The 15,908-nt window shown below is 41.5% G+C and overlaps 1 protein-coding gene across 4 annotated transcripts in view; it reads left to right on the forward strand.

Annotated features, from left to right (window-relative positions):
• The window catches only part of Nedd4 (NEDD4 E3 ubiquitin protein ligase), an 84,892-nt gene that overhangs the window by 22,046 nt on the left and 46,938 nt on the right, over nt 1-15,908 (forward strand). For 3 of the 4 annotated variants that reach the window (XM_063264950.1, NM_012986.1, XM_039080889.1), the window contains one exon: nt 1,687-1,740. In XM_063264950.1, coding sequence (XP_063121020.1) covers nt 1,687-1,740 — 54 coding nt within the window. Of the gene's footprint in view, nt 1-1,686; nt 1,741-1,892; nt 11,666-15,908 lie in introns of those variants that run through there. The other variant, XM_017595479.3, reaches the window with a different exon arrangement.

The raw sequence follows: 15,908 nt of genomic DNA on the forward strand, positions 1-15,908 counted from the left end.
CAAAAAAAATTATTTTTATTATATTTAATTATGGGTAGATATGTGTGGAGTTGAGTGTAGTGTTCACAGAGGCCAGAGTGTAGGATCCCCTGGAGTGGGAGTTAAAACCAGTTGTGAGCCAGCTGATGTGAGTCCTGGAAGGGCAGCAGGCGCTCTTAACCCTGAGCATCTGAGGCCCACTCTTCCTGGCAGAGCTGCCCTAGTTGTACCCCAAAGGTTCTGATTTCACCTCAAGAGCCTTTTCATTTTCTCCTGATTTCTTTAATGACACAGAGGTTAATCAAGAGCTGTCAGTCTCAGCGCATTTGTATAATTTCTCTGGGTGTTCCTTTTGTTGATTTCTAGTTTAATTTCTACCATGGTCTAATAAGATATAAGAGATTATATTGATTCTTTTGTATTTGGTAAGACTTGCTTCATGGCCTAGAATGTGGTTTATATTAGAGGTGGCTCTGTGGGCTGCTGACAAGAATGTGTATTCTATATCTTTTAAATGGAGATGGAGTGTTCTATAGCTATCAGCTAGCTCAGTTTGGTCAGCCTCGTAGTATCGCTCTTAAGCTTTCTGTGTTGACTTAGTTTGAGTGATGTATCTAGGGATGAGAGTGGGGTACTGACCAAACCAACCTCCATCACTGTGAGTCCTGTCTGATATATTATACCCTTTCATGTTTGTTCTGTGAAGTTGAGAGCCTCAATATTTGCTGTAAATATATTTATAGGTATTGCATCTTTTTGGTGGATTGTTATATGCAGTCATTTAAAAAAATGAATAAACAGAAAAAACCTACTTCTGAATAATTTTGGTGTGAAGCCTACCATGTAAGATAGCAAAACTGTGCCAGCTTTCTCTCAGTTTCAGTTCCCTGGATAGTCCATTCTTTGTTGCCTGAAGGATATGGGCCTTTTGTTTGTTTCGTTTTAGAAAAGATAATTATATTATTAGATAATTAGATTTTGTTTTTAAAAGAGGCCAGTTTGTGCCTCTTTATTGATGAGTTGAAGCCATTTACATATAAAGTTATTATATGTGTGGAAACCTGGAGTCTTATGGTTGCTTTCCTGGTTTTTATGAATAAATAGAATCACATGTTGTGGTCCTGTCTGTTTGAGTATTGATTTTCTTTTTTTTTTTTTTTTTTTTTGAAAGACAGGATAACTTAAAAAATAGATAAGATCAATTCAAATTAAAAAAAAAAGGTGGGGGGGGGACTGGAGAGATGGCTCAGCGGTTAAGAGCACTAGCTGCTCTTCCAGAGGCCCTGGGTTTAGTTCCCAGCAAACACATGGTGGCTCACAACCATCTGTAATGAGATCGGATGCCCTTTTCTGGTGTCTGAGGACAGCTACCATGGCCATGTGCCATCTCTCCCTTCCAAAATATAATTTTATGTAATATCTTCAACCTCAGGTATATTAAAAAAGCTTCCTTTATGTTTGGTATTAAGTAGATTTTAACTACTGAAATATGTCTACAAAAGAAGACATTAGCTTTGAAAAATACTACGTATTGTTGCAACAACAAAAAGTGTTTGATCGAGGGTGGCTGTGGGTGACATGTGAGTGGCCTATTCTTGGTGCAATGGAACTGCATAACTGGGTCATCAGTTGCTCATTTTGAAGATGTTTCTTGGCATCTACAGGTGGTGTTTATGTTTTTAAAGAAAGGCTGTTTCTTTTACTCAGGTCCTTCCACAACAGCACCGGATTCTTTTCGAAGTGTTTGATGAAAATCGTTTGGTAAGTTCTATTACCCTGCATGAGTGTGAAGGTTGTGCTGATGGTGAACTTCAGGAGACTGTGGGGGACGGGTCAAGATCTGTGATTGTGATCTGAGAGACTTCTGAGCTACTGGTGTGGCTGCATATTTTTCTTTCTCTTTCCTTTGATTAATCCTCCCATTTCATTCTGTTCTGAATGACCTATCCTGGGTGTGGAGATTGTAAAGTCTCTCTCAATGAAGGTCCGGGAGATAAGCCCCTCTTTCTCCCATTTTCCATGCCATGTACTCTGAATCCTAGAATATATGCAGTTGCATGTTTTGTATGTGTACCACAGTGCCCCACCTTCGGCGTGTGTGTCAGAACACACAGAAAAGTTATAAAGTCGGGCACTTTATAACTTTTGTTCTGTGACAGGGCCACAATGGCTTGGAGCCTTGCCAGGTAGGCAAGCCTAGCTACTGCCAAGTATCCTGGAACCTGTGTATCTTCACCTCTTCTCTCCCATGCTGAGAATACAGTGTGTATCACTGACCATCTTCTTTGTGGGTTTGGGGATCAGAACTCTGGCCCTCATGCTTCTGAGGCGGCTCCTATGGGTCTTTTCAGGTTTCCCTGTCCAGTTTTACTGTCCATCTACTCTCTTGTCCATACTCTTCCAAGAGCCTGTCTACACTGAAGGAATGAATATTATTCACAAAGGCCAGGACAAAGCCAGACCTAAGTGCTTTTGTTGGTTTGGGTTTGGTTTTAGTTTTGAGGCAGTCTACCTACATATCTCTGGCTGTCTTGGAACTCACTCTTCAGGTCAGGCTGGCCATGAACTTGCCAGGACTCTCCTACTTCTGTCTCCCAAGTGCTTAGATTATAGGCCTAAACCTCTGGGCTCAGTCTGGTTTCCATTTCTATAAAATGATCATTTTGCCTCTTGGTTTCCTGAAAAACATCTGGGAACTCTACAATTTTCCGTCTTTTGGGTGTCTATTTAAACCTTCCCATGAGCAGGTTACATTTATAATTTATACCTGTAAGATCTGAACATGTGTATTGTATTACTTAGCCTCCCCCTGACACTGTGTCTGTGACCCAGAGGAGGGAAGGCTCATGCTTTTAGCAGTTGTAGCCCATGTGCACTTAGGTTTACTTGGGTCCCTGTGATGAGGCCGAGTATCATGCAGAAGGTTCGATCAGAACGAAACTGGCCACCTTTGTAAGGGAATCCCGATCTCTAAGTTCATTAAGTTGTAAATGCACAAATCAATCACTTGATGAGATAGGTCCAGTCCCGTCAGTTGATGTGATCAGCACTCTTGTGGTCCAGTCGCATCTCACCTCTGAGCACTGATGCTCACTGAAGCCCAAGCTTGCAGCACACTTCAGAACCAAACCCTAACAGAAAAGTAATGTTAAGTATTCATTCTGTTTTGGTTAAAAAATACACCAAAATAGGAATTAAGTAATTTGAATCACCTTTGGCTGAGAGAGGCATTGAGACTGAGTTTCTGTTTTCCTGGCCATCCTGGAGCTTGATTTGTAGATGGAGCTGACCTGGCATTCACAGAGATTAACCTGCTTCTGCTTCCCGAGTGCTGGCTGAGTCACTTTTCTGACTGACAGAAAAAGAGGATTTGGGATGGAGAACTGGTCTAGTTAAAAGTGCCCAATGTTCAGTTGTGAAAACCAGAGTTTGTATTTCAGTACCAGGATAGCAAATCAGGTATCCTAGGAGTGCCATGCAAGTTCCTGTAACTCCTGTCAGAGGGTACAGGAGGATTGTTGCTGCTTGCTGGCCCTCTACCCTCCAGAGAAAACATGTGTCCCAACCTAGGGGAGAGACCCTGACTTACAGGAGTACGTGGGGGAGGACAGAGGAACACAGTACAGCTTCTGTTGGCTTCTGTGTGTCTCTGCATGTACATGTAAACTCACACATATACACAATAATTTTAATAGAGAACTTTTAAAAAATATTGTTACATTGCATAACATTTTTTTTTTATTTTCAAGAAATGATAATTGAGTCTGGCATGGAGGCACATACTTGTAATCCTAGAACTCTGTATTGGAACTTCTAGGCCAGCTGGGCGGTCATGGCACCTGCCTTTAATCCCAGCACTCAGGGGCAGATGCAGGCAGATCTCTGAGTTCAAGGCCACCTCTGTCTACAGAGTGAGTTCCAGGACTGCCAAAGGTACACAGGGAAACCTTGTCCCAAAGCAAAACAACAACAGAGAGAGAGAGACAGAGAGACAGACAGAGAGAGAGACACAGAGAGAGAGAGAGACACAGAGAGACACAGAGAGAGAGAGAGAGAGAGAGAGAGAGAGAGAGAGAGAGAGAGAGAGAGAGAGACAGACAGAGCAAGCTCCTGCATCAGAGAAGACATGAGTTAGTTCTAGGCCAGCCTGGTCTAGACAGTTCTAGGCAAGCCTGTACTAATATTAGGAGGTTCTGCCTCAAAAATAGTTAAAAAAAGAAAGTGACTGTTGTATCACTGACAGCAGATACTCCACTGAGAACTCCTAATACTCAAAGCAGTCTTTTTATCAACAGGCAGCATGAGCTTTTAAGACCATATATTAAGACTTATTATTTATTTGTATGTGTTTACATGTGTGTTCACACCCTTCAGTATGGAGATCAGAAGAAGGCATCAGACCTCTTACACCTAGAGTCACAGACATTTATAAGATGCCTGGCTGATGGTGTATGTGTGTTGGCTTCTGAGTTCTGAATTTTCATAATGTTCAAACAAGCACTCCTAACCACTGAGCCGTCTCCAGCCCTGGTGATTTACTTTTAAATCCAGAAATGTGCATATACATAAAGTACACGATGCACATCCTTACTTTTAGAAGCAAATCAATGCAGCCTCTGAAGACCTCTTGTACCCTTTCCAGTAGTGTCCCTTTTCCTTCCCATTGTAGTGGCTACTATTACAAGTTTTCTATTTAACATTTCTTTGTAAAATATTTTTAGTGTGTGTGTACATGCATACATATATGTTAGTACATATATATCCCTAAGAACATTATTTCCTTTTACATAACTTTAGAAGATTGATTTATATTTTTAAAATTATGTATATATGAGTTTCTGTTTATGCACAAGAGTACAGTGCCCATGTTGGCCAGAAGATGGCGATAGATCCACTGGAAGTAGAGTTCTTGGTTTTTTAACTGCTTGGCACGGGTATTGGGATCTGAACTCTGGCCCTCTGCAAGAACAGCAAGGCCTCTTTAATAGCTGAGCCGTCTCTCTAGTTCCCTTTTGTATGTGTTTAAGCTTACACATGCAGCAGCTATGAGTGTGTTTCTGACAGGCTTTTTCCTAAATGCTGTATTTCAGATTCACCACACTGACATTTTCACCAAGGCAGTTTTCCATCATATATTATGGTCATAATGCCATAATTCGTGCATTAACCTTCCGAGGTGGATAGTCTACTTATTTCAAATTGCTTTTCTCAATTTATAGGCATCTTTGCAGTGTCTTGCTGCACTATATCTGATGGCATCTCTAGGCTGGGTATTGGGAAGCTGAATTTCGGGTTACTTTGTCTTCACTTCCTATGCAACATTTGCTGCTAATGTTCATGTTGGAGTGACTTTCTCCTTGATCCTTGTGTGTGGACTATGTTATTCAAGTTATTTAAATGTAATCCAGAAGGCAGGATAGCTCCTTGTGCTTTCCTCTGGGTCTGGTTGTTTCATCCTTCCTTCCATTGACTGTCATGGGATGTGATTGTCTCCTGACTACCAGCATTCATGTTTGTCAAACACTGTTTCATTAACACTTCTTTAGAGCTGATGTGTGTAGTTCTGTACTGTGTGTCCTGAGCTCAGAGGGAGACCCCCTTTGGTATTAGTGGTTAAACATCTAGGTGATGGATGTGGCAGTTCCATCAGGGTCTTGGCTCTGATTTGGCACATCAGTGGTAACCCCAGGCAACAGGAAACAGGAACTGGAAGTGCGAGCCCATTATCCAGCACTTGGGAAGCAGAGGCAGGAAGATTCTTTTTTTTTTCTCTTTTCTTTCTTTCTTTCTTTTTTTTTTTTTTTCTGGAGCTGGGGACCGAACTTGATAGGCAAGTGCTCTACCACTGAGCTAAATTCCCCAACCCCAGGAAGATTCATTTTAAGGTCATTGTCATCTATACAAGGAGCCATGGTGCAGCTTGGGCCTGAAGGAGACCCTACCTCCAAAAACTAAAATTACAAACTTAATTATTTACAATAAAAATGAACTTGTCAGTCAGTCTCTTAGGAGACAAGGGCTAGGAAAACACTTGGGGGGAATATTTTTCTTCCCCAAGACAAGATATCACTATAGCTTTGTCTGTCCTGCAACTCAATACTGGCCTTGAACTCAAAAATGTCTTCCTGTCTTTGCCTCCCAAATAAGTGTTAGGATTAAAGCCGTGTGATAATACACCTGGCTGTTTCTATTTAGCTGAGGATGACCTCAGACATCGATCTTCCTGTCTCCTCCTTTCCAGTGCTGGGGTTACATGTGTACGCCTCCACATGTGGTGGCATGTGTGGACTTAGTGATCAAACTTTGGGCTTCCTGCATTTTACACAGCAGTCTGCCACCTGAACCTCGTCCCCAACCTCAGACATTTCTTCATGAGGATACGAGTTAAACTGTTATAACATTCAACATGGTGCCTTTTTTGTGTTGGCTGTATCTGTTGTGATAATCTTTATGTGTCCTGGAAGAGAGAGCTTTATCAGGAAGTCAATGTGAGTAGCTAGCAGGGGCCAGAAAAAACCAGAGCCGTGTGCTGGGGGCCACCCACACCTCAGCACATCACTGAAGTTCAGAAATGAGCTTGCTGCCCTGGGAGCCATAGCAGCTGGGCTGGCCGCCCGCAGCAGACTTCAGCACTGTAAACATCTGTCCTTGATTGAAACCGTGTCCTGGCCGACCTCTTTGGGAAAGAGTGAGGAGAAGAACACAGGTAGAATTTTAAGTAGAGAAATTTTCCAGGCCTCTGGAAAATGTTTCTCTGATCATGTATCGCTTGTGCTTTTCTTTCCTTAGCTGGTTTTAAGGCGTGAAGTGATGGTGGTAGTTGTGTCTGTGTCTTAGTCATCTCTGAGTGATTGTACAGAGTTTGGCCCTCAGCACCCGTGTCAAGCAGCCCACAACTTCCTGTAACCCTAGTGCCAGAGGCTCTTATGCTTCTGCCATCTAAGGTCATGGCACCCGTTTGCATGTGTACAAACATACCTTCATAGTTAAAAATATTAAAAATAAGTCTTAAAAACAAGTAAAGTTGCCTCTTCGAGAAGCACACCTTTTCTCTTGAGGCCTTCAGCTGTTTGGACGAAGACTACACATTGTGGACAGCCAACTGCTTTAACTGAAAGGCTACTGGTTTGCATCTTCTTCCCATTTTTAGAAATACCTTCAGCAATGTGGAGATTGAAATTTGTTCAAACAGCCTAGTGCCCTAATGTAGTAGTCAAAGTTGATAAGTACAATTATTACAGTGAATGTCAGTGTTCAAGGTTCATCTGTAATCAGTGGTACCTAGAGCTGCCCACATAGCATAAACCATCACTTTATTCTGTGTGGGACATACCCAGTGACCTGACAGCTCAGAGTGAGGATCCAAGCTTCCATCCTCAGGCCCTGTCCATTTTTCTCCAGACTCCAGATTTCGACAGGACAGCAGAGGCCTCCCATATGAGGGCTGCCAGCACGTCTCATTCATCTGGCTTGAGACCGGAGTTGACATTGGCCCTGGTAACTGTGGTGTGTGCCTCTGCATCGCCGGAGATCTGAGCCTACAATTTGGGCTATTCAGCATTTTGGGATTTCAACACTTGATTGTCTTGCCTGATTCCTCCAGTTCTTCAGTTATCATTGCTTCTTATCTATCTGTAGAACTTACGAATATTCCTTCAGAAGTAGCCAACTGGGTTATCTTTTTTAATTAACTGAGACAATGTCTCACATAGCCCAGGCTGTCCACATTTACCATATATTGAATTTCTGATTCTCCTGTTTCCACCTCCCAAATGCTGGGATTATAGGTGTGTGTCACCTCCATACCAGGTTTTTAGGGAGCTGGGCAGTGTGAATTTAGGTAAGCACTTTACCCAACTGACCTACATCTTCAGCGGTGGGTCAACTTTAAAACACAAAACAAACAAAAATCCCAACCGTAATAAGAAATCAGGTACTCACTGGGAGCAGTGACAGTATCTACCCATCATCCCCACCCCACCTCCCAGCTGGAGTAGTCTGGTACCTGCTTTATGTTTAGTAGGATTAGAAGAGAGGGGGAAAAGAAAAAAGAAGCCTGTTGTGGTTGGAGGCTTAAAATCTTACAACAAAGCTGTTGGTCAAGGAGAAAATATGTCAGATACTCAGCATTACTTTCTATTAATAATCAGAGATTCTCACTAACTGTAAATTTTATCCCAAGGCCGGTGTACTCAGATGATACTGATCATCCGATTACAAGTGACCCATTTAGTACATCTAACTCCTAACTTAATCCCAAAAGAAAGTTAGAAGGAAGAAACAAGGTTAGGACTTTCCTTCAATTCAGAAAAAGAAGAATAATTTGAGTGTATTTATTTGCTGAAGTCTGTAAGGCACAACAGGTTATGCACCTTCTAAGTATAATGTCTAATTTCAGTCAAACAAATTTAACAGATTCTAGTTTGTTATGGATTAACTGGTTAAAAATACTGTTAGAAAATTGGAATTAAAAACAGATCTGACTTAAGCAGCTTTTTAAAACAAAGTATGAGTATATGTTTTACATATTTGCTTTTACTTAGGAAAAAAAATTTAACTTAGAAAAAATCCAGCTTGGGTGTAGTGCCATGCAGTGTAAATAACTCAACTGTTTGCTTTTTACTTCTCCTATGAATGGGCCAGTATATGCTTACTGCTGGAGTTCTTGCTATAAAATTCAGGTAAGGGGTTTAAATACACTCTAGAGTATTATTTAAAAATAAATTTGTTTCTTTCAAATAGAATACCAACTTCGGTCTGTGACATTTGGGAGAGGATTAAATAAAATATGAAGCTTTTATTGCCGAGTAAGCTGAAAATACAGTGAAGGTTATATAAACACGTCAGAAATATATATCTATATATTCAGAGAATCAGCCCCTCTGAAGGACAGGCAGTCTACTGTTCTCTGCTGTGAGCGTTTTATCAGCACTCATAATTCTACCTCAAAGACCGTGCCAGTGGGCAGAAACGTAAACAAGGGCCTGCTTTGTTTATGTTATGAAATATGTGGCTTGGTTTGTGTTTCTTTATAGGTATCTAACAGCTACATGGGTTGTTTTAAAGCACCAGCAGGGGCCAGCAGAGGACTCTCTGAGAACAGAATTGCCATTGAGATATGTTTATTTGATGTGTTAAATCCTTTTTAGGTTTCTTTACTTGCCACAACACTCTCTTTAAGTGAATGAATTGCACACAGTGGGATAAAATATCCAATGTGTTCAAACTATATTGGGGTGTAGCTTTTCTGTCTAATCTGCATATATTTTTAATGGAATGTTTGCCCAGGCTTTCTTGGCAGGATTTTAATAGTCAAAATATAAATGGCATCATTTAAAGACTGTACCACTTGGCTGCAAAAAGCCTTAAAATTACAGGACAAAATGGTTGGTGACAGCTTCTCCTCAGCCTTTTTTTTTTTTTAATTTCCCCTTGAGGAGGTTATTTGGTGTTTACCACAGTGTTACTAGGCTCACTTTGTAGTTCAGTCTGTCAGCTTTCACTTTCATAATTGTGTTTTGCTAAAATATTTATCTGTTTGACTTCACAGTCAAGTTTTATGCGCCTCACCCCATGTTTTCATATTTCCGAGTGTATTCAGATTTCCCGCATTAACTAACCTGACTAATCCCTCAGTATGGCCACTAGTTGGAAATTCAATCTTCAATTTGATACTCAATCACACAAGTTTTATTTGTACCCACTTCCTGTAATACTATAGCGGTTGGTGAAAACATTAGTGGTTAGGATTACCGGGGAAAGTTGCAGGCACTGAGATTTCGGGAGTTAAATGTTCATTTTGGGCTGGGGTGAAAAACTGGGTTTCCCGTTGAAATGCAAGAAGCTTCTTGTTCTTGTGTTACTCATTCATGCAAATTGGCGAAGGTATAATTGAAACAAGGTTGGCTGTGTTTGAGTCAGGACTGCAGCTGAGCTCAGCTTAAAGGTCGCTGGAAATCAAGTGCTTTGTCAGTGAAGGCGTTCTGACTCCCAGTGATTCTAGACACTTGGGGAATGTCAATCTCAGGCATCGGCCGTCCTTTTCTGTGAAGTCTGGAGTCTCGAGCCGTCCTGAGGTTAAAGACGCCCCTGACCAGCTTTTTCTCGCCACTGCTGGTTTTTTTCTCTGGCTGCAGCACAGCCGCTGCTAGCCTGTCTACAGACAGAGCTCTTCGATTTGACTCTCAGCCCTGAACATGCTTGGAAATGAGAACAAATGGCACAGAGTTTACGATTGCACTTCGCAGCCAGAAGAAGCAAGACTTACCCTCTGTCGGAACCCTCTGGAGATGACTTGGATAACCACATTCACACACACGGCCAGAGGCCACCCCGGATCTCAGTGGCCAGCGTGGTTCAAATGAGGCTGATCCCCAGACAGACGCCACTGGCTCAGTGGGTAGATCATAGATCCGCCGAAAGTACTGACAGAAAGAGCAGCTGCCTGCAGATCTCACTGCAGCCCAGGTATGGTGGGTGTCTTCCCTCCGGCACTGTTGTGGTAGATAGGGACGATATTTCCTTTACCTGTGCTTTAAAGGATAGTGTTTGCAGCAGCACTGGAGTTGACAGTGAGGTGTCCAGTGCCAGTGATGGCAGCCTCTTAGGTATTTCTGCCATGTACAATGGCAGCCTCAGTAACTTCTCAGCCAGTGACAATGGGTCTTACAGCAGCAATGGTAGTGACTGTGGGTCTTGTGCAAGCCTCACAAGTGGATGCTCTTACACAGGCAGTGTTGTCAGCGACAGTAGTGGTTATGAGACCTTTTTCAGTGGAAATTTACCTTCTGACAACACCTCCAACAGAAGCGTGCCAGTCAACACTGCTCCCCGTGAAGTTCTGTGCAGAAGTCCCAGTAGGCTTCCCTTTGCCCAGGAAGACCTGGAACATGGAGTAGAGATTATGAAAGTGCCGGTGAGCGGGAATGCAAAGGTTCCACTGAAGCGCTGCACATCTTTGGTCATTTTCCCAAGGAGTCCTTCAAACACTCCACCAGCATCCCCGACAAGCAGGGGTGCCTACCAGACCTCACACCAGTTGGTTGTGTCTCCTACCGAAACTGCACATCATGAAGACGGAACTGGCACCAGGGGCTTCCTGTCGACAGCTGTCAGCGGGCTTCGGTTATCTAAAGTGACTTGTACTCCTGGGGAAGTCAGAGATGTTCGGCCGCTCCATGCCAAGGGCTCCCTGCAAAAGAAAATTGTCATTTCAGATAATAGGCCCAAACAAACTGTGTGTGAGAAGTTGCCGGAAAGATTTTCCTGTGTTTCTGTGCACTTGACCCAACAAAATCAAACAGCGTCAGATTGTGCAAACCCATGTGTTGGCCGCACATCAGAGAGGTTAGAACTTCAGCTCCAGTCTGATTTGGACCATGGCATGCTCACACAAAGGGCATCTCCTTGCTTACCAACTACACCAGACACGGATTCCCATGTAAACATCCGTGGAGAGTTGGAAAGACCAAATTCACAGAGAAGCAGAGGCCGTGCTGCTTTGCAAAGAAGTGTCTCGCTGGGTGGGACATATCCGAATGTTTCCTGTTTATCCAGCCTGAAGCACAGTTGTTCAAAGGGGGGACCATCTCAGTTGCTCATAAAGTTTGCATCTGGGAATGACGGTAAAGTTGATAGTTTCTGGAGAGAGAGAGACTTGACAAACGAACTGTCCGGTGTCCGTAAGGTAAGAGTCTTCTGGTCTTGTAAAGTACTTCCTGAACTGTATGCTGATTATAATTGATAATAACATTATCTGTTCCTTTCTGTGGCCCTTAGTGAGAAAGCATTTAGAAAGCATCAACTTTATATTTGTAAAAATCTTTGTTACTGTTCCAGTGGAAAACTTCTTTAAAAAAACCAAAACCAAAAAGCCTTTCCTTGGTTATTTGAATCCTAAAATTCTTCCAGAACTGGCTGGGTCTTTAACACTCGATCCTGTGTTGTTTGTTTTCTCCAACAGCTCCATTTGTCTTCTTACCCTCAGAAACGGGGTTTTCTTCTCCCTCTTAAAACGCATGCATTTGTAAGATGGCTGATAAAAAGAGTATTTATTATATTGAATGTTTTCAGCAGAGGAAAAATAAATGGGTTTTGCATTTACATACACCCTAGCCACAGGAATGCTGCTCCCACCCTCTTTTTCTTGAGTTTCCAGTCAATGCCACCTCCCAAAATGTAGCTCACTTTTTCAGCAGTATTGATTTCTAAGTTTTATGTGTTTGAATTGGCTTAAACTTACTAGGTAGTTCCTATAATTTTCTATGTACTACATTAGTTTGTTGTTTTGACAGTGTTGCTTTATTTAATTAGTAATTTAACTCTTACAGATCTTAGCCAGATTGGCTTTTTATGTAATTTGGACTTTTCAAAGCATTTAAAAATCTTACAAACTAAAATTCAAAATATCTGTATTTGGAAGGTCTTGCTGAATTCCGGAAAGTTTAATTGTTTTTCTGATGACATTAGCTATAGATTGACAAGATACAGGTTTTCTCTCTTCCTCCCCACCCCCCTCTCTCTCTTCCTTTCTTCCTTTCTTCCTTTCCTTCTGGTGGAGGGACCTTACCTCTTTTCATGATACCCAGTGTTGGGGGGAAAATCCGGATAATGTCTAGACAGATGGAGTTAGAAAATTAGGTAATTGGGCTTTTTTCCTCTCTTTTGAAATCTGCCACAGTCTAGTCATTGTGCCCGAGGTTAATCTGTGCATCTACTTCACTGGGGATAAGGAGAGATCAGATTTCAAATTCTGATCTGTTTTAAGAGTTTTCATTCCACTTGCAAAATTCAGTTTTTAGAACATTATAATCGGTTCAATTCCCTTCCCCAAAACCACCACACCAAAAAGTGGGAAGTGCTGGGATCTTGAAGCAACTTCAGTACTTTGCTGGTTCAGTCAGTATTCCTCCCAGACTCTACATTTGAAGAAACCTAAGAAGTTATTAATCTGAAAAGAATTATAGAAATATCCCTGAGACAGTTGTTACTGTGTAACATTATCATTTGTCACTGTTGCTTTCCAAGGGGCTCTTTAAACCTATCCAGTGAGATGTAAACTAAACGCCTTTGCATTGCTAAGAATATGTTTCCACAGGCAAACTAACAAATACTGCTTTGTTAGAACCTAAGGCCTAGTTTTGTGCCTAAACTTTCTTGGTTGTGCAAGAATACAGAAGGTGCCATTTGTCTGAGAACTTTAAATTATTCTTCAATATGTATTAAACAATTACCTTATAAAAACAGTCTAAGTGGTATAAGTTACATTTACTGTCTACTGTGTCTAAATTAATTTTACATATAAATGGTAAAGTTAGGGGTTGGGGATTTAGCTCAGTGGTAGAGTGCTTGCCTAGCAAGCGCAAGGCCCTGGGTTCGGTCCCCAGCTCCGAAAAAAAAGAAAAGAAAGAAAAAAAAAATGGTAAAGTTAGTGCTTATGCTAATTCCTTTTGTAAACACGGAGTGACCATAGTAATGACATTTCAGAAGCAATGCTGTGTTTATCAATAATATATTAATCTAATTATAGTGGTTTATTGTAACTCGCTTATAAATAAACAGCTCCCAAAATATTTCCCATGTCTCCAGTCAGTCTGGGTTCGTGCTCAGATATGCTGAGTCTGCATTCGCATTTAACAAGTTGATACTGGAGTCGTTCTTGGTAATGTCAGCCATCTGTACTGAGTAGCAGTGAAATCAGATAACAGCTTTGGTCAGAAACCTGGTGAGGCAAAGCAGTCTCAAGCCTCTTCTGTGTTTGGCTATGAGCTCCCTGCAGCTTAGTGTCCCGGCTTGTAATGTAAATGACTAATGTTTAATGTCCAGTGAAGACTTTTTACCTGTATCTAAGACACAGGCTGTCCTCTGCTTACAGCTGAGACTAAAAATGGGCTCCTGAAACCTACCTTTTAGTGTCTATTTCAGGTGTAGCAAAAAACAATCTTTCAGGAGTTTTGGGGTGTGTGTGTGTGTGTGTGTGTGTGTGTTTTGTTTGTTTGCTTTTGTACATTTCAAATGGTAAAGGTGGTATTTCTTTGATGAGTATGGTCACCTGTCAGTTTAAGGAGCCAAGGGGGACATACACAGTTCTGAAGATAATACTGAACTTTCTGAAGTCTATCGTCCGCTTGCTTATTATTGGTTCACTTTTCCCTGCGGAGTGTGTTCCGAATCTCGCTTGTTAGGTTGTTGGGGTGCTGAGAGGTTCCATTTTTTTGTTTAGTAGCCTTCCAGCTCCACCCTGGTTTTCATGTGCCTTCCTCTGTTATCCAGTTATTTTCTGCTTTTTGACATAAAAGGCTTCCTGCTCCTTGTCTGGTACTTAACCCTAGATGAGCATATTGCTTAAGCCTAAAGGAGTGCATCCTAAAATACTTCTATGTCTTAATCATTATAGTCACCATTAATCTCAAGATGACACAATTCAATAATTTTAAAAATAATTCTTCCTAAGATTAATATTTTAAATATTTGCATGTTTTAGCATTTATTATTTTTCTGTTTTCTATTTTTTGTAATTTAATGGACATTATTTAAGACATTAAGCCTATGTTGAATGACATTTAATCTCCTGTTTAAAAAAATGCATAAATAAATGTCAACACTGGAACTGTGCTCTAGGAATATAATGACCAGTTTTAAAAATCCGCGCCCCTCCAAAAAATATATGTGTTGTATATGTATATCTATATATGTACATTTTTTTTTTTTTTTTTTTTTTTTTTTTTGGAGCTGGGGACCGAACCCAGGGCCTTGTGCTTGCTAGGCAAGCGCTCTACCACTGAGCTAAATCCCCAACCCCATATATTTTTTTCTAGAGCTGAATAATTATAATGACATTAGAGGTATTTGGGGCCTGGCTTAATTTGCTTGAAGTTACTATGTATTCTCTGTCAATATGTCATCTTTAATTCACTGAGACTAAAAGCCGGGTAACATATAATCTTTGTTTACAGGAACAGCATCATTCTAGTAACAGATACTAAAAAAATGAATATATCAACACTGAATGTGTGACAGGCTGAAGTGGATAGCTCTGTTAGAAAGAAGCGTGGCATTGAGGGGACCTGTCAGAATCCTTCACCAAGGTGGCAGATGACACTAGATTTGGGTTTTAATAAGTGAATTTAAGTTTCCCGGAAAGGTCCAGATGGGTATTTCAGGGCAGGAATTCTCCTCAACACTGTCTATATTTGGAGCCAGATAGGTTTTTTTGTGGGGTAGGGCTATCTTGTGTACTCTCGAGTGGTGAGCCGGGAACCTGACCATCGCACACTAGGTGCCAGTTGCACACCCCACCAGTGAAGTCAGTCAGAAATGGCTTCTGACTTGCCACATGTCCTCTTGGGCAAGTTGCCTCCTAGTAAGAATTGCCACTTTAGGCAGAAGTCTTGGTGTATGAAGGCCAGAAATGTGCAAGAGCCTTATGTTGCAAGTCACTGTGTGTGGCTTGAGTGGGAAGTACAGAAGGCCTGAGAGGACATGAAGCTTGGCTTAGAGTTGAGATAGGCCTGCACCTACCTCATTCTGCAGAGAAAGTCCTTCATGTCCTGTGAAGACAGCACTTACAAATAGATATCTTTATGTTATTTAAATAATTGTGTCTGTGTGTCTGTGGTAGGTATATGTATGTGTTTAAGTTTAAGTGTCCTGAGACCAGATATCTGAATCCCCAGGAGCTGGACTTGCAGGCTGTTGCTAGCCATTGCTGTGGGCGATGGGAAGGAACCCAGCTCATCTTCTGTAGGAGCACTACATACTCTTAACCTGAACCATCTTTCCAGCCCCATCACTTTTGTGTTTTTAAGAGATTAATTATTTGTGGCACCATGGATTTAAGTGAATAACTTTTCTTACCTTGTGTGATGTTTTGATAAACACTGATGTCATGAAGGAAGGCAGGGAGTACAGAGGTGAGACCACCCTGAGTA

This window comes from Rattus norvegicus, chromosome 8 (genome assembly GCF_036323735.1).
Source record: "Rattus norvegicus strain BN/NHsdMcwi chromosome 8, GRCr8, whole genome shotgun sequence".
In the NCBI taxonomy this organism is placed as follows: domain Eukaryota; kingdom Metazoa; phylum Chordata; class Mammalia; order Rodentia; family Muridae; genus Rattus; species Rattus norvegicus.